Source organism: Apostichopus japonicus, chromosome 22 (assembly GCF_037975245.1).
Source record: "Apostichopus japonicus isolate 1M-3 chromosome 22, ASM3797524v1, whole genome shotgun sequence".
NCBI classification, from domain to species: domain Eukaryota; kingdom Metazoa; phylum Echinodermata; class Holothuroidea; order Aspidochirotida; family Stichopodidae; genus Apostichopus; species Apostichopus japonicus.
The window spans coordinates 12,172,511-12,191,743 of NC_092582.1; the positions used below are offsets into that span (position 1 = coordinate 12,172,511).

At 37.0% G+C, this 19,233-nt stretch overlaps 1 protein-coding gene across 32 annotated transcripts in view; it reads left to right on the forward strand.

Moving 5' to 3' along the window:
• The window catches only part of LOC139964167 (uncharacterized), a 55,418-nt gene that overhangs the window by 9,995 nt on the left and 26,190 nt on the right, over positions 1–19,233 (forward strand). For 10 of the 32 annotated variants that reach the window (XR_011791865.1, XR_011791871.1, XR_011791874.1 and 7 more), the window contains 9 exons: positions 1,804–1,995; positions 3,701–3,818; positions 3,955–4,137; positions 7,261–7,493; positions 8,954–9,104; positions 9,531–9,629; positions 10,430–10,577; positions 11,381–17,774; positions 18,141–18,383. Coding sequence is in view for 9 of the 32 variants with exons in the window: in XM_071965547.1 (XP_071821648.1) it covers positions 1,804–1,995; positions 3,955–4,013; positions 7,261–7,424 (415 nt within the window). In the remaining 23 variants the exon portion in view is untranslated. Of the gene's footprint in view, positions 1–1,803; positions 1,996–2,844; positions 2,985–3,682; positions 3,819–3,954; positions 4,138–4,656; positions 4,771–6,575; positions 7,001–7,260; positions 7,494–8,953; positions 9,105–9,530; positions 9,630–10,429; positions 10,578–11,380; positions 17,775–18,140; positions 18,384–19,233 lie in introns of those variants that run through there. The other 22 variants (XM_071965547.1, XM_071965544.1, XM_071965549.1 and 19 more) reach the window with 16 other exon arrangements.

Below are 19,233 nucleotides of genomic sequence, written 5' to 3' on the forward strand. Positions count from 1 at the left end.
TTGCTTAGGTTTGCAGGGAATTAGTCATTTTTAAAAGAGGTATCATGGCACCAGTTAGATCTGACTGATAAACTTGCATCAATACAATGAGGATGCACATTTTGTAAGGCTGGGTTTAGATGATAGTCTGTATCTGATTTATAAGTTTGTTGCTCTTAATACTCAGGGTTCGCAGGTTTCTTCCGGGGGTGGAAAAAACCGCGGAATAAACCGCGGTTTTTCCACTCGGAAGAAATAGGTTTCTTCCAGTTTCTTCCGGACAAAATGGAAGAAACTCATTTTTGGGGGAAAAACTGTTGATAAAGTTTCATAACAACCTGCAATGATTTCTAACTATGTAATAAATGGCAAGAAGCAATATAGTGTCAACTAGGTAGTCTGTATCTAGGTTTGGAGCACATGACCTGCTTCCAGCATATACTGTACACAATATATTACTAGGCTACTAGCATCGGACAATTCAGGGAACAACTAATGGCAAGCAATATTTTGCAGACCAGAATGGTCCTGATTTATAGCCCAGTTCTTAGTTAAAAACTAGTTTCTGAGTGGAGGGGCAAGTGTTCCCTGGAAACTAGTGTAGGCCTGCTACAATGCACACTCATTACTACGATTACATTGACCACTATGGCCATATTTTGTGGAGATTGAACTCAAGACATGAGTTTCACAGATTCGACTGGAAGTTGTAGTGTGAAATGAGGGCTGGCTCGTGGCCAGCTGTGTTTAAAGGGTGTGAAGACTCGCGCAAAAAGAAACGTCTAATGCCGGTAATCTGACCTAGTTTTGAATGAGGTGTAACAGAAGTGTTAGACACCACCATCGATCGCTGAAAAAACACACAGCTTGCTACCATTGGTAATTATACACTAGTATAGTCAGTACATACAGCTGCGGTCAATACCCACAGCACAGTGTACAAACAATACAGCGATGGACATCTCAGGTCCAGCTAAAGATAACAAGGTATAACGTTTCATTACTGTACTGTCTGCATTTTGTAGCGACACAAACAAAACGTCACTTGCAAGCAACAGAAAGTTAACTTTTTCAGATGGCCGCACACGGTTTGGGGCAAGTCTTCAATGCCTTTAATTGTGGATGTTTGTTCTTTTTGCTGTTGGGATGACAAGTCCTCCTGTTAACTACAAGTTGTAATTTAGGGAGTTGCAGAAATTAAACTGTTGCCTAAATCTAACAGATATTGTTCGGCTATTTTCTTGGTGTTCATTGTATTAAATCCTCAGTGCATGGGCCAATCCAGGTTAATCATTCATACAGTATGGCCAGTTATGCAATTCTGGTTGATGGGGGGATCGCGAGATGATAAGCAGTCCTTCAATATTGTTATTTATAAGCAAACATCTTTAGGTGTAGAAAAACAACCCAAAATTATAATCAAAACAAAAATATCATATTTTAATGGTTTCAATGGTATGCATTTCAGTCAAATGGTGGTAAACTATTTGTCTCTTTATCATGTATATATGTGGGTTGTGCTGCATTTATGCCAATTTTCACAGTTTCTTCCAGTTTCTTCCGGTTTCTTCCAGTTTCTTCCGGAAGAAACTGGAAGAAACCTGGAAGAAACAGGTTTCTTCCAGTTTCTTCCATGTCCCTGGAAGAAATCGGTTTCTTCCGGAAGAAACCGAACCCTGCTTAATAGTAATTCTGATAATTTTAAGTAAAAGCTGAATGAAAGTTTTCATTTATACCTGATAATCCAGAGGGTAAAGGAACAAATGGAAATTGCAATAGAAATGCAACATTGTTGTAATGAGTAACTTATTTTTTCCGTTCCAGGTACTTCTTCTTACATACAACAAATGAGATGAAGTGGACTTCCTGCAATGAGACTTGGCACTGTCGGGCAAACTCATATCCAGTAATTCCAATATATCCTAGTAACAAGGGCTATATGTCATGCTTGAGTATGCAGGGGCACCTTGAGGTGTGTCTAGATTGCAAAGATCTTGATGGCTTTTGTGAGTCCTGGTGAGTTCCTGCAAACTCCCTGTTTTTGTTATATTGTTTTCATTCCATGCTGTTTTGTGTTATGTAAAATTGTTTCAATATGTAACACAATGCATTTTTGTGAAATTGCAGTATGTGTGTTTATGAGTGTAATGCTAAGAGCCTGTCATTACGATAACTCAATAAACTGACAAATGAACAGTAGTCAAATTCTGAAACTATTAGTGATGTAAGTTAATGGCCAGAATTCATACCTTGGAAATTTTCAGGTTTAGAATCCAGCTTGAGTTGAAATGATCCCATTGAGCAGTTCTAAATACTGTATACAGGCATCTTTTCATATTGACTGTAGATCTCTGGTGTTATGTCTTTCACAATTTATTAATTTATTAAGTGTTGTGGAAAGAGTTAATTTCACATAGGGTGACATGTATATGTGAAATTAATTAACTAGTTAATTGTATTTAATCGTCCAGTGTGACGAAATTACACTAAATCACCATTGTCTCCCCAAGTGGTGAGTTTTAATGCTATGTCGTCCTAAGTGTTGTGAAAAGAGTTAAATTTACCTAGAGCAAAGATGTCGCCTTAGGAGCTTTATGTGCAATTCACTATTTTTAAATTAAATACTTTGGTATTTGTATTAGGCAGAGGGACTATTATAAATAGCACACCATCAGTCCGGTTCTCCTTCAATACTTCTCTCCAGAAAGGACAAAATTTTCTGGCCAATGGTTCAAGAACGGGATTGATAAAGTATACCGTTTGTATTAGAAACCATTACTTCATCTAGCCAAGGATGTGAAGAATTATTAGTCTCCAGTAGTTCTTGATTCAGTGGTTCATATTCAATTCATGTTGAGTTTTCAGGAACTATTACCAGTTATGCAACGAGTCAGGGCTAGATTCACTAAATTTCAGAGAAATAAAGTAACTCAAACACAAGTTCATGGACAGTCTTCCCATAGATCTAGATTATGCAGTGACCAAGACCAAGATTCAACTCAAACGTAGGTTTCATAAAAGTGATATCTTTATTAAGTATCTTGATAGTCACTGACTTTTTCATGTTTGCTGAAAGTGGTTGTACCAGATGTCATTGTCTTAAACTCCACAAGTCACAAAGTAGCATTAATATTTGGCATAAATTTTTTTCTAATAGGGTCGTGAATGAGTGGAATGGTTTGCCTGAGAAAATTGTACTTGCAAGTACTGTAGTGTGAATGGGTTTAAGAATGCTTTGGAGAAGCACTTTAAGCATTGTAATCGGGTCTGATCGTTTGTGTCATCAGTTTTCTTCCATCTCCTATAGGGTCTTTGATGGGGACTTGAGTGTCCCTCCTGATCCTTTTTCTTTACTAAACTAATCTAAACTAATAAGGTCAAGCATAAAGTATGTGTGCTGTAGGCCTATGCAATTGCAGAAGCCAACCTTCTTAACCTTTTTGAACTAGCACTTTTAAGGTTAACTTAACCTTTTAGAAGGTAAGCTTAACGTTTTCTTTGCAAATGTAACACGAACACGATTGAGCAAGAGTCGTGCCAGCAATGCCACTGCATGAGGGAAATTCACAGTGACAGAGTAAATAATTGCTTTCCCACCCACGGATGAACACATGTTAGGTATATTACTATCACTATTGCATTTAAAATATAAATATGTTTATTTAAGGTATCATTTAATTGTTTTCATTTACTCCATTAGTAGTCTTCCCTTTTCCAACAGCTTTACTGGAAAGACTCTTGCTCAGCCGCATTACACAAACACTTTACGAACAGAATACTGCAGATAGCTGATCGTTAACTATGTTAGGAATCCACATGCAGTTCTGGTTATAAAAATAGTAAGAGACAAGATCTGTATTTCAATCTATGTTTATGGTTAACTATGATTAAGAATAATGAATTGTAATTTTAATAAATGAGCCCTTCAGTACTGATAACCAGGATTTTAGTTATCTATTGTTTTTTTCTTTACAGTACAGAAATGCAGGGTTGCACTACACCATTTCCCACAGAGGAAGTATGGCAGAAAACAGGTGGAATTTTACATATAAATGCCAAAAATGTGCTGGACAGAAAGGTTCAATAAGCTTTTGGAACATTGACACCTCATTCACTTACATGAGGAAACCTTTTCTCATAGATGTTGAATAAACAGTTGTAAGAAGATTAACATGTAGAATTGGTTCTGAAACTAAATCAGTATTTATGAACTCCTCACATCTATGATCTCACCATAAAAGAACAGAAGCAAGTTGTTGAGTTTGAAGAGTTAGCAACTTAAAATTAGGAAAAAGTTTCATATTCAAGAAGAAATCAAATTTCAACTTTATGATAAAGAATGGGATGATTGCATGGGTAGGTGTGAAAAACCTCTCAGCTACCTCAAAGGGGAATAGTAAAAGTAATACCCATCACCTCAGAGCTTATACCATCATAGACTTACACTCACTAAGTAGTACATGTAGCTTATTTGATAGGGAAGTTGTAGATCTGGTGAGTAGCCTACTTCTGTGCAGTGTAGCAGAGCAAAAGCGACAGAAGTTTCAAAGCATATATTGCTACTCAATGTGGTGTAAGAATCAGCTGAACTGAGCCCCAAGCTGCATTCAGAATAAGCTTAGGCCTATATACATTTAGAAATATGTAACTGGAAAGCTCACACCTCTGCAATTTCAGACCAAGATTGGATGGCATGAGCTGATGACATAAATGAAAAGTTGGCAAAACATACATCAGCCCTAGCAAGTTACACAGAGGGATGCAGAATGTGGACAGGTGCCTACACCATCAGTAAGCCAGGCCCCCTTACCTAACACGAATATATTCGATAAGTATTCGATAAGTATTCAAAGATTTCCTTAGTATTCAGAAAATCTACCATATAACACACAGTACAAAATAAGTATTCGAATACTAATACGAATAACTATAAGCCTTCGTCAGAGCCGAATTATGTAAATGAGTTAAGTATTCGAATACCTGTTAGGTATTCGAATAGCTCTTCGAATAGCTCTTCGAATAGCTATTCGAATAGGTATTCGAGTAGCTTTTGGAATAGCTATTTGAATACTTAGCTCATTTACATATAAGTATTCGCTCATTTAAATAATTCGGCTCTGACGAATACTTATAGTTATTCGAATACTTATTCGCTAGTATTCGAATACTTGTATGCTAATTAGTTATGTTATGAAGGCTTAACAGGTTTCTGAATACTTACTTGAATACTTATTGAATACTTGTATGCTAATTAGTTCCAAGTAAGGAGAGTTAGGAATTTGGCCAGCTTGTTGTCCTAGCTTCTTGATTAAATCTGCTATTAAAAGTTGAATAACATTCACAAGGAATAAATATCTATTTGAAATGGAGTATTAAGCACAGAATACTAAAACAGTAGGTCTTATGAATATGATGGATGAAATTTTGGAAACGCTTCAGCTATTAAATCCTCCGCGGTATATTTCAAATATTTTTGCGCTTTTCAAAGTGTAAGGGTGTTAGCCACTGAAAAAAAATGTTTGTTCTTGATCAGAGAACTCTGGGTTTGGTTGGAAGACCAAACACAGAGCAGATACATCAAAACTGGAAAACTCAACCGGATTGGATCAAAAGAAATTATAATTATGAATAACAAACAATATTCAGCTGATCTGGGCCCAGTCAAAGAATTAAATAAAATAACTTACAGTCGTGAGGTCACACCCAAATGTTAAAGTAAATACACTTAATTTAAAAGTCTGTTCTGGTGAGTTGGCCTGCTGGTGACATCAAGTATTCTACAACATCATATCTTCCACGACATCAATTATTCCACAACATCAGAAATAGTTGAACACAATAAATGGTATTATGAATGTCCGATCCCAACAAAGTATTACCCTTCAATTTATAAGCAATGGTGTCGCAGGGTATCCTTCAGTAAAATAATGTAAATATCCCTGTAGTAAAATAATGTCCTTTATAAGAAATGGTGTCCCGGAATATACTTTATTGTAAAATAATATCCTTTATAATAAAATAGTGTCCCAGACTGTCAGTTGAATATCACAACTTCCATAAAATGATATGGACTACAGTAACTTGAACTATGTAAATTAAGGTTTAAAACAAACTATCCAGCCATTAAAACTATCTTTCTCTTCTTTTGCAACTGCCTTGCTCAGATACTTATAGCCAACTGCCTAACTCCTTATACCCCTCACAAAACTCCCTTTGTTACTAAAATATACACACACATACCCATTTCCTGTGAGAGCTAATTTCCAGGAAGAACAAGATAGTTGCCTAGCAACCTAGAAGAGGTAGAAGTGTAGAGGTTTTAATCCACAAGACAACATACAAATATACTGTACAAATGTATAGCCCCTCTGTACAGTGCACAATGCACCTAATAAACAAGTAAAACTATGGTACAAAACAAAACTTTATGTAAGAGCTGACCACCTTACAAAAGGAAATAAGTATTCGAATAGGCATTCAATGAAATAGGTGTTCGAATACTTATTGGAATAGCTATATTTAGCATTCTCTAAGCATTCGAAGGAAAGAAGTATTCGAATACCTGTTGGAATAGTTATTTTAAGTCTTCAATTAGTTATTCTAAAGTCTGAATGCTTAAATTTTTGAAATACCAACTATATAGCTATTTGAATACTTAGCGAATACTTAGCGAATACCTAATAGTTATTCGTTTTGGGTAAGGGGGGGCACCAGCATATGGCATTATTTTCACAATGCTAACCCTGGCAGCTAAGAGAAGAGGCAGCAGAGTCCACATTCTGACATATATGCTCTTCAAAGTATTGTGCAAAGTAAAGAAATCTTAAGGACCAAACCATTTGACATCTCCTACATATGCCACAACAGCCTACATGTGGAGAGAGGTGTCACATCTCTCAACAGTATCTTGCAGTACAACACAGCAGAAAGCCTTGAAAGTTTGATGGCACTTGCCAATTTTATGGTCATCAGCTTGATTGCCTACTTCCCTGACTGAGTGATACTGTTTTAACTCATAACAGTGAGTGTGAATAGACTCAGTTTACAAATTACTGGCATCACTGATAAATATAGTCATCTTCATCATCAGTGTAGTTTTTCATCCTAGAGTAACTGGTCATGAATCAGTTGATCTTTCTTATAGATACTGGACTGGTTTATGTTTTTAGTTCTACCATGTAGCTTGTACTTTCTCTCTCTGAGTTGTGCTCTCCTCCATCTGTATGCTCTGCCTCTCTTACGTAATTCATCACATTGCTGTTTTCTTTTCATCTATTTCAGAGTCTGGATACATGGACTATTTGAGCTCACCTTTAATACTGCAGCTTCCATCTTCCTGGCTATGGACTCTTCAGGCACATTATATGTTATGTGTATGGAACTGTAGTCCCTGTACTGACCAATGCACGAAAGTGTGGTACTATGTTTTGGATTGGTCACAGTGAAAGCCTTATTGATGACATCTGCTTTTGAGTGGAAGTCTCAAACGAGTGGACCATAATCATATGCTGCAGGTGGGTGTCTCAGATATTTTGTTTAGCTTCCTGTTGTCAGTGTGGGATATTAGCAGAGAACCCTTTGCAGCATTTGGCATACATGGAAATGTGTACTTCCTGCCCCTCTTGCATACAAATGAATGCTTTTGGCAATATAAATGATTTCCACTGTAGTACTTTGCAAGGCATTCTAAACATGTTGATAAAGCGCTTTTGATATTTCAGATATAAGAAATTTATTGACCATAAAAATTGGCATTCAGTCCATCTCAGTAAAACAGACAATAAAACAATCATAAATACATCGAAAATACATAAAAATCTGATTCATAAAACGAAAAATTAAGACTACTATGTCCATGTTCTGACACATATATTTGGCTTATTTCCTACATAATTCATTGGCAAGATTGAGAATAGCCCTTTGCAAGAAAGAACGCCTGTATCTCTTGGTTCAGCATCTCATGACAATTAGTCTGCCTGTTTGATTGCTGTAATCTACCCGATGCCCCAGAGGATGTTGGGATGACATGATTGACTTCATATTAGTCTGTGATACTCTGACAAGCAACTCATCTACTGAACTGAGGTCATGTGACCGACAAACTTTCCTTGCTTTAGAAACTAGTCTACTTAACTTGGTCATGTCTCTAGCAGTAGTATTTTCACCCCACACGGCTAAACAGAATGTAATGGTGGTCTTGATTGCCGATTTTAATATAGAACAGAGAAATAAGAGTTGGTCTAGTCCGAATAAATTAAGCTTCTGTAATAGGAACATACGCTGATTAGTTTTTGCTAGAATACGTTTTACATGTTCATCCCACTCCAATTTATCAGTGATGGTTTCTCCCAGGTATTTATAAGATTGTCGAGCGCCTCTTAGTCACAGTTTTTGCAGGAATATGTCAGAGGAGAATACTGCTTTAATATAGTCAGTGCTCTGCGGAGTGACTTGAGTAGGTGAACTTGATCTAACAGGTTAAGTTCACTTTCAGAATGAGTAGTTACAGCCATTGTACTACTGAACCTTTTACATGCCTTGCCATCAGCATCAGTTGTGAAACACTTGACCATTAGTGGATTCTTACCTGTAAGTAATTTGGATTCACAAATCTTTCCACCATTTTGTTCATCTCCGAAATAGGGCATCTTTGCTGAACAGCCCTCATTGCCTGGACTTTGTACCTTGTGATCCCTTCTTCTTTTCATTTCACCCATTAAGCACAACTTGTTACTGTGATGGTAACCAATAACAAATGTATCCATGGTGACATTCGCAACTATTACATCTCTGCATTGGCTTGCAGGAGCAAGCATTTACTTCTTGCATTATACTTAGAGGGTTGTGATATTGATGATCATATTCTGCCTGAATTGGAAAGTCTTTGGAGAGGCCATGCAGTTGCAGTGTCTTCTTAATTAGAACCCTCTTTTGTGCAATATTATTTTTGATTAATTTCTTTCATTACATGTAGGTACAAACTGGTTGTAGTGTACTGACCACAGGACTGGGAAGAGACATGCTGTTGAGCAATCTACGAGCTGCACTTGAACTGCCCACTACTCAGAGGCAGCGGGGGCTACCCATTCCTGGGAAAGGCATCCATACCTGGCGCTCATCCTGTAGTAAGTAATGTTTATATGTACATGCTATTGTGTCTGGGCTGGGTAAAATATAATTCCTTATCCTAGGTTGCCAGGGTCAGCTCTGTGCATCGTTGTCTTTGTAGAGAGTTTCAGAGTATGTTTGGTAGACCAAACCAACTGTGAATAGGAAATAATGGCTTTGAAACAGCATGTGTGTGTATTTCATTACATGTGTGTGTGCGTGAAGCTATGGGGTTGGAATGGGATTTATTGTGACGCCCAGGGGAGCGTCACGTAAACGCCTCCGTACATAGGTGGCATTACTACTGGTCTAGTTGTCCTGTTAGCGTGTATTGTTTTATTGTTCTCTGGGGGTCTGTTTTATCTAATATCTTTTTATATGTAAAGTGAATTGTTGTAGTTTCATATGCTAATTTATACCTTTTGTTTCCGTCTCCCTTTCAGCTGTCCAGCTGTCGTGACAATAGTCTGGTCCCTCCGTAGCTATGTGGAATGTTCGAGCCACGCGAAGTTCCAATGTTTCAATTCAGTTTTTGTGTTAAGGTAGGGCACTTGCTATTTTGGGTTCTAAGAGTGTGTTCCATATTTTGGTGTTTGCTGCTGCCTAGTGAGGTCCGTTGGTCAGTTCGTTAAGTAAGTTAAATGTTCTTTTATAGTTTAGGCAAGTCCGAGTCCTATTTCTTATAAAATTGTGGGCGTATTTCCCCGTTTGTCAGAATCCCTTTAAATTATAACATCTAAATTTACTAAAAGGTTGGGAACACGGTCGATATTATCGCCGCAACCTACGGGGTTATTCTTATGTTTGTGGCGCGGGGGTGACTTTAATTCGGGTTGAATTTTCCCCGAGGCAAAGCGTACGTATTGTAAATTTAGGACTCGTAATAATACGTTTGGCCACGGACTTCGCAGGTACGTATCGTTATCATTTATGTAAATTATAAGCTGGAATTTATGTGGATTTGTATGTTATTAACTGAATATTGGTCCTAATTTATCACCTTACTACCTTATTTTTGGAGGTCACTGCATTGACCTCATGTATTATTTAATTTGGTTTTTATAGACACCTGCCCAAGTGGAGAAGGCAAAGGTTTTTGTATTAAATGTATTAGAAGCTTAAAAAGCAATTTATTTGTTCGTGTTTTTATTGGTTCAGGTTGTCTCAACTTGTAGTTGCCCCACATTCATCCTGACATAGGGTGGCCGACAGCGGCCCTATCGAACCCACGGCCGCTCGGCAAGTTAAAACCCCATTGGGGGCGCTACATTATTGTGATTGGTGATTACCCAATATGTGAACATAGAGCATTCAATATTATTTATAATTCCTTTTGAAACAGGATTACTGGAGGATGAAGTTGATGGACAAATTTAGGAATGAGAGGAACACATGCAAGCAGTAAAGAGGAGAAGAAACAGTTAAGTGACACCCTTTCCACTGAAAAATAACCAAGTAGATGACCCAGCTAGCAAACAAAGGCATAAAATGTAAGTACAGGTATAACTTTTGAGAATGAAGCTCATCTTGAGGAAAATAGACATCATTAAATAATTAACATACTAGACTAAAATTGCATTATGCAGTCCTATTCACAAATTTGATTTGATTTGATTTGTTTATCACGTGAATATATTCAATGTGATAGGAAGTCCTCTAAAAACCTTCAGATGGCTTAACAATGTAGAGGACTCCCTGTAAAGAAAAGGAAAAAGAAAACAAAATATATAAGAAAAAATGAACATGTTTAATTAATAAGATGCAATAATTTTTTGAATAAAGTTTCTTCTGAATGATTTTGCAGAAGGTTTATTTGTAATATTGTCTGATAGAGAATTCCATGTTTTGATTGTACGTGCCCTTAGTGATAACATCCCCATTGTAGAATTATACCTGTTATAATGTGCATTGCCTGAAGATCTGGTATTGTAATGATGAATATCACTGTTACATATTAAGTAGTCATTAAAAGCATTTGGTAACAGTCCATTCCATGCCTTATAAGCAAATGTAGCAAGGTTAACCCTAATAATGTCATCAGCTTTTAACAACTTAGAACGCTTAATGGCAAAGTAGTTGAGAGGGTAGAAAGCTACAAGTACCTGGGAACGTATATTGATAATAAACTTAATTGGAATGTTCACACAAAGGCTGTTAAGGGTAAAGCCTGCCAACGACTTTATTTCCTTAGAAAATTAAAACAATGCAGAGTTAATTATACCATCATGAAATTATTCTACCAGTCAATCATCCAAAGTGTCATTTCGTCCAGTATTATATGTTTCTTTGGTAGTATGCCGAAGAAGTACAGGGCAGAGCTGGAACGTGTTCGGAAGTTAGCTGAACGCTGTATTGGTTCAAGTCTTCCGTCACTCTCAACTATATACGAAGAGAGTCTGTTAAAGAAACTAAAAAATATAAAAGAAGATCACACACACCCTTTTCACAGACATATCATTTTCAACAGATCCGGGATACGATTACAGGTGCCCAATACAAAAACGTCCAGGTTCCGTAATTCTTTCTTACCTGAGGCAACACACTTATTTAACTCACGTGTAAAGCGATCTGGCCACTGTGTGATCTATCACTTGCCGCCCTCTGTGCTGCCCCTGTTACTGTTCTGGTTCTGCCTATTTAGTTTTATTCTCGTAGCTGTTCACTTATAGTTTACTTATTGTATGTTTATGTTTGTATTCACTATTGTTTTATGTTTACTGTCGACAGGAAATAATTTCCGTTTTCTGTTTTTCTGAAATGGACAATAAATTTTCTATCAATCTATCTACAAAAAGAGGATTTGTGTGGTCCCGGGGTTTGGCATGTGTTATATGGCAGACTGCTGTCTTCTGTGTAATACAAATGGGATTCAGATTGGTATATCTAGTACCAGACCATATGTTACAATAATACGTAATATGTGGCTGGACTAATGTCTGATAGAGAATCTTTAATATGTGTTGTGGCAGATAATGCGTAGGCTTAGCTAAAACACCGGTGTTTTTTGCAACTTTTTTACAGACAGTTGTAATGTGGTCACACCATTTAAGTTAATGATCTATATATATACGCCTAAAAATCTAGTACTATTGACTTGTTGTAGTCTTTTACTACCCATAGTAATATCAGCATTCCATGTAAAATTTTAGAAGTATTAAAAACTATATAGTTTGTTTTATCAATATTCAATGATAATTTGTTGCCAGCGAACCAGTCGCTGAACTTGTCTAACTCAGTTGATACTTCAATATGAAATAAAGTTCTCGATTGTGATACGAAGAAGATATTTGTGTCGTCAGCAAACAAAACAACTTTAACTTTATCAGAAACATTGGTAATGTCATTAACTTATAGGATAAAAAGCAATTGACCAAGTATAGAGCCTTGTGGCACACCACATTGAATTCTCTCCGGTTGGGAATGAGCATTTTTGTAGGATGTATATTGGTAGCGGTTTGCTAAGTAACTGTCGATCCAATTAAGAGGGGTTCCTCTTATGCTGTAACGGTGTAATTTATTCAGCAGAATTGTGTGGTCTATTGTGTCAAATGCCTTTGAGAGGTCCAGGAAAACCCCGACACAGGTACTATTCTTGTCAAGAGTACTATACAAATTGTCAATGGCATCAGCTAGTGTTAGCTCAGTGGAGTGTTCAGGATGGAATCCATACTGTTCCTGGCATAAATTGTTATATTTTGAAATAAAGTTAAAAATATGATTATACATAAGCCTTTCAACTATTTTGGAAAAACATGATAATAGTGATGTAGGTCGATAATTTTCAAAGTTTTCTGAATCCCCTTTCTTAAAGACAGGGATGACCTTGGCAATTTTTAGCATATCAGGAAAAATACCGGTATTGAACGACAAATTACAAATTTGGGTGAATGGTTTGGTAATAAATAGGATAACTTGTCTTACAATACCAGGCTTAGAAATCATCGTATCCAGCTGCTTTATCGGGTTTCATGCAAGAGGCTGCTGTTTTTAACAACTCCTCCTCACTGACAGGATGAGAAAACATGGAATGAGTGTTAACATCAATGTTCACAGATTCCTGTGATTTACGTTTGTGGTTGATTTTACTTGCCAGTGATGGCCCCAGATTGACGAAAAAGTCCTTAAATTTATTAGCAATGTCATGGTCGGTGTTAATCTCTTTGTCACCATCCTTGAAAAAGAGGGATACGATGATTGTTTACGACCTTTATGGAGTAGTTGGTTAATGGTATCACATGTGCCTTTTGGGTTACTCCTCGCATTATCAAATTTATTGTTGAAATATAATTTTCTAGAAAATTTGACAACATGATTGAGCTTATTGCGATATTGAGAATAAATAGTTTTATTTACACCAGACAGGTTCTTAATATGTCTTTTAAATAGCTTATCTTTTCTTTTGATAGAAACTAGAATACCTGCAGTAATCCACAGGTGTCTCTTTCGACGTCTCTTAGATTTGGTGACGCATTGCTCAGGAAAGCATTGATTATATATGGCATTGAAATTGTTATAAAACATAGAATAGGCAATGTTTGCATCAGTTTGGGATGAAACATTTTCCCAAGAAGCATCTCGGATTGTTGAGAAGAAATTCTGTACATTTGTTTTGCAGTAGTTCCTCACATACATAGGGCCCCTTTGCCTACTTTTGTGTATGGCAGTTTGGAGAAATAATGGATGATGGTCACTGAGATCGGTTACAAAGATACCAGTTATTAGTTTGCAGTCATCATAGGTTATAACATTATCTAAAAGAGTTGCAGACGTGCAACCCACACAGGTAGGTTTGGTAATAGTAGGACAAAATCCACTGGCATATAGTAAGTTTAAAAAGTCAGCAGATTTAATATTGTCAGCAAGATCAATATTATAATCCCCCATAATGTACGCACTATGTCGTTCATTCGGGAGTTGGGTTAAAATTTTGTTTACGTGTGTCAGAAAAATATGCAGTGAACTTTTTGGAGGCCTATAAATTACGCCTATGGTATAATTTTTCATTGCTGATGTTATGTCAACCTCTATGAACATTGACAGAATCATTGAAAATGCTTATATGGTTTCTGAGTTTGAAATTTAAATCGTTGTTAACAAATAAACAAAGACCGCCACCTCCCCTTTCAGGACGATGCCTTTCAACAAGCGTATAGTTATTGATATGGATTAGGGGGGATATATCTGCAGTAAGCCAGGTTTCGGTACATCCAATGACAGAGAAATCCTCCTTCAATAGAGACGTAAATGTAGTTATGTTGTCTAAGTTTTTGTTAAGGCTTCGACTATTATGGTGGAATAACGACAATATGTGTTCGCTAGACATCTTGTTGTATGAAACAATATCGTAGTAATTGCATGCGATAGCTTCCTCCCCTGTTTCAAGGTATTTTGCAGCTTGCATCGCTATAAATAAATAAATGTATAACATGAACGCCATCATCTTTGCATAGGTTCTGCTGAAGAATCCTTTGTTCTGACATTTCTCGCTCTGCTGAGATTAGGAATAAATGTTTTCTTCTTTAGTCTGATAGTTTGAAAGCCGTCTTCGTCTAGGGATATTTGCCTTTTGTGGGGTTGGATGTTTCCCCTTTGTGTGCTTGCCCCCTCCATCCGCTGAGATCCAGTCTCCGGTTGTGTTCTCCGTTGTTCTACTACTTTTTGTGTTGGCAATGTCGTCTTTTGTTCAGTTCGCTGTTGTTGTTGGGTTTTCTTTGACTCCTGGTTAGGATTACTCGGGTGTCTGTAGTTCGCGTTATTGTTCTTCTTTGCTGTTGAATCTGTGTTTTGTTCGGATTTCTGTGCCCTGACCTCGTTAGCTTCTTGAATAGCGTGATCGTCCTGTTCAACTGACCCAGTGACTAATCCCTCAGACTGATATTGTGTTTCGTTTTCATGTGTATGTAGGGTAAAGCCAGGGTCTGTGTTGTCATGGCGATACTCTTCAAACTTCTCAGGACAATTAAAGCTTTATGTCCAAGTTCTTGGCATTTAAAGCATCTGACCTTTGGGCAATTAGCTTCCCGGTGCCCTTGGACATCGCAAACTTTACATTTGTAGTTAGGACAGTTTCTCCTGATGTGATCGCTTTCCAAACACAGATTGCATACTTTAGTTTGACCATTGTGCTTTAAGTTCATATTAATCCCGTTAATTCTAATTGCGTAAGGCAAGCTCTTGTGTTCTTCAGGTAGTTCTAACTGTACATATCGTATTCCGTTTTCGATATTTGGGAATCTGGGGAAGGTCGCCTCTTATTTTACACCCATACTCACAAAGTTTTCCTGTTAGATCTTTGTCCTGTATGAATGAAGGTACTCCGAAAACACTAACAGTTAGGAACGTTCTGTTGACACCAGTAGAAACTGATTCCCATTCACGAGGAGTCCACTGTCCAAAATAAGATCAGCTTGTTCCTTTGCTTTTAATGTGATAATCAAGCATCCCAAAGATTTCACACAACTTGCAATTCCATCTCTACCAACATCATTCATGATAGCGCACAAAATCTCAGTATCTTTATATGAACTGTCGGCAACTCTGATGCTACACTCCTTTAATTTCTCCACTGTCGCAGAATCCATACTAACAATCTTGTAGGCTAACGAACGTTGCAAGACGTCATTGCTGAGATCTCCAGCGGAAAAAGTATTCCAAAATTGGAATAAAATAAAATTTTCTGCTAAATATTGTCTCAATTAGTGTCTCAAATAATACAATTTGCAATGATGTAGTGAAAACCACACTCTATTTAACCTCGGAGATCATTAGAAAGTAGAAAATATAAGACCTCCTCAAGGAACAGTGTTAACAGGTTGACAGTTGCTTATCCAATAACGGTTGGTTATCCAATTTTTTGACTTCATGAAGTCAGACCAACTTAAAATTGATCTCAAGGATTGGGCTTTTTGATAGGTCTATTTATATGTAGAGATATGCACTAGTTAATTGCAATTTCAGCCCTCCAAACTAGTGTAGGGATATGCACTAGTTAATTGCAATTTCAGCCCTCCAAACTAGTGTAGGGATATGCAATAGTTTATTTGCAATTTCAGCCCTCCAAACTAGTGAAGGGATATGCACTAGTTTATTTGCAGTTTCAGCCCTCCAAACTAGTATAGGGATATGCATTAATTTATTTGCAATGTGACCCTTCAAACTGGTGTAGGGATATGCAGACCAGGTACAATCAGGTAAGTTCGTTCCTTACTTTTTAAACATCTTTAGGTCCAAGCATGTGTTATATTATGTGATATGCCTGCTACTACTGTACTAGATGGAATAATTATTTCAGTATGTGAACGAAGACATTACAAGTATTCATATTTGCTTGCATTTCATTTTTATATTGTAGGTGATTTCTGTTGGTAGACAGCATAAGGCTAGATAGGTTGTACATATTCTGTGGTATTTGCCAGTAGCACCCTCAGTTTTATCACAAGTTTTTGTAGTATAAGATGGTCGTGTCCATGTGTTCGATAAAGGTAACTGTTGTGTACATATTGTTGTTGGCGTTGGTACATAATAGTATTCCATGGCATTGGGATTAGTTGGTCATATGTACACTTAGAGTTGTAATAAATAAGCTGTATTGATTCCCTTCAGCTATCATCTATTGACAAAGCAAATATTTTTTTAGATGGTTATGGATTTTGGACAAATTTAAGATTTTATATCTTATTTTTTTTTTATCATATGTCGGTTATAGCCATGATTTTTAGAATAGAAGGTTAATTTTTGACATGAGATGCATTGTGGGTTGCATGGCATAAGCATTTAAAGAGCCTTCTACTCCTTAATATTAAAGGAGCCATTCACTCTTTAATATTTTCTGAGCATTAAAGGAGTGTTCCAACATTTAAAAGCTAGTTTATGATTTTATCAAGCATTGTTTATTACACATTTGTTTTCCTTTTCCTCCTATTTTTTGATGTAGAGCTTGCTAGTGGGGAACAAAATACCAGGGCTTAAAGAGAAAAACTGAGTTCTGCCTTCCCTTGCCATACTATATCTCCCCCCCCCCCACCCACCCCTCCCCTTGGATGTCGCAACCAGACTTCTCTAACCACCTAATCCTTTACATATAAACAATGTCCAATCAATTGCCAGGTAGTGTTTATAGAGTTATAGAACAACAGTGTTTGTTTCAATTATCAAGGAGACTTCTCTGCATATGCTGGTCTTCTCTACTGCTTTCAAATGCTAGCTAATGGCTAACTTGATCAATTGTCTTGCATTCTTTTCTTGATATAGTTTTGCCTTCTTTTGTGTAATCTAAATAATTAAGTCACTCACTGTTTTATTAAAAGGCTACAATGAACTAAGGGATTTTTTTTGGATCAACAGATAACTTCTGGAGATGAGTGGAATAACCCCAATGTTGGATGCTTCTCAGCCAAAAGATGTTTTTCTCATCAACTTCAAAGCAGTTGCTACATATTGATAGATAGTGTTCAAAGTTAAAAGTCTGCCAAAGCAATAGTAAAAATAATACTAAATCCAGACAAGGTACTAAATGCATTTAACATGTGCACACTTCGGCAGCCGCTGCTGTGAGTTTAATTCATTTATTTGTTTTATCACCAATTGTGTACAAAGGGAAAGGAAGTCTCATAAAAAGTCATAAAAGACTTAACAAGGTAGGAGACTCCCTGGGAGAAAAGAAAAAAAAAAAAAAAATGAACAAATAGGTGAGTATCCACCTGTATAATTACTTTCATGATTCTTAGAGCAGGTTCCTTTTTTCTTTACTTGGATTTTGATCACTTTTTTTTAAGATCTTTAGCTTGACTTGTCACATTTCGATTTGTTTTGATTAATACCTGGTTGACTTTATAAATTTGCTGACCACATAAAAGAAAAGAAAAAGAAGAAAAAAAAACTACCTTAAAAGCAATGATGTCATAGATTATGTAGGATTTTAAATGTTCTTTGAATATTCAATATGTTTGCCTAGCATTACCCTTCCTGCAAGTTGTTGACCAAAGCAAATCGTTAAAAGCAAAGATGTCATAGAATATGAAGGATTTTGAATTTTTTGCTTTGTATCTTGACAGGTCTCAACTATGAAGTGTGGCCTATTGCCGATCAGTCAAGTTGCCTTGATTTGTGGTGAGATCTCTATACTATGACTACACGGAGATCGTGGTCGAGGAGGAACAGAAGGATCAAATCATCAGGGCCCCTGGACCCAAAAACAAGATCCTATTCTTGCGTAACCATGTATCGTCTGCTGTGGTGGGTCCATAGAGGAGGCGTACTTCCTAGCCCTCAACTGTGTAGCAGCATGTGAGATACAGGTAAAGAATTAGCTGGACTTGGTCCAACGTGGTCGGATTGCTTGTAAAACTTAGCAGTGTGAGGCCAAATGTTTTCTGGTTATGTTACAGTTTGTTCATTCTCCTCCATTTCAGAATATTTTGGAGACCTGTGAAAGTTACAGAGCTTTCCTTTTTTAAGCTGTTTTTAAAGAGCCGGGAATGGGGTAAGGGGGGGGAGGGGGTTAGGGTTGAAAATGGACAAGATTAGTCAACTCGAAACACAAAGTAAATGGTATGGATTGAGTTAATCTTTGTTATGACCCTCTCCTCTGAGAAAAGTTATCTGAAATTTTCAAACTGTTTCCAAACAATATAATCAATTTGGAATTTTTATTGTCTTGGGAATGATTGTATCTCCTAGCCTACACGGAACTTGATTTTGCCATTAGCATAGTCTACTTCTGTATCAATGTGTAGTCATTACACTCTCCTCAACTCTCTCCACCCCCGAAGATTCCGCTTCTGTACAAACTTTTGTTTGCTATTTCCTGAGTCAAACTAGGCTCTGAGTAACAGCAGAAAGCCACCCGCAATAGCAAAGCCTGCTCCATGAAAATGAAAAGAAAATAACAGCGGTTGTAAAAGTATGTTTGACTGGAATAATTGCTAGTCTTGATGCGACTTGCCGACTCCAAATCAGATTTATGGATTTGGATTAAGGCATAGTAGGGGATGTTTGCTTTCTAACATGTATGTGCACTAATAATGTTGACATTCAGCGATAAAGTTCCCATAATATTCTTTTTGATGTCTGACCCCAAGGGCAAGGTTACCCACCTGGGAGATGTGTTTCATTATTGACCTTGGAAACCAGGGTCTTTTGGCTAAT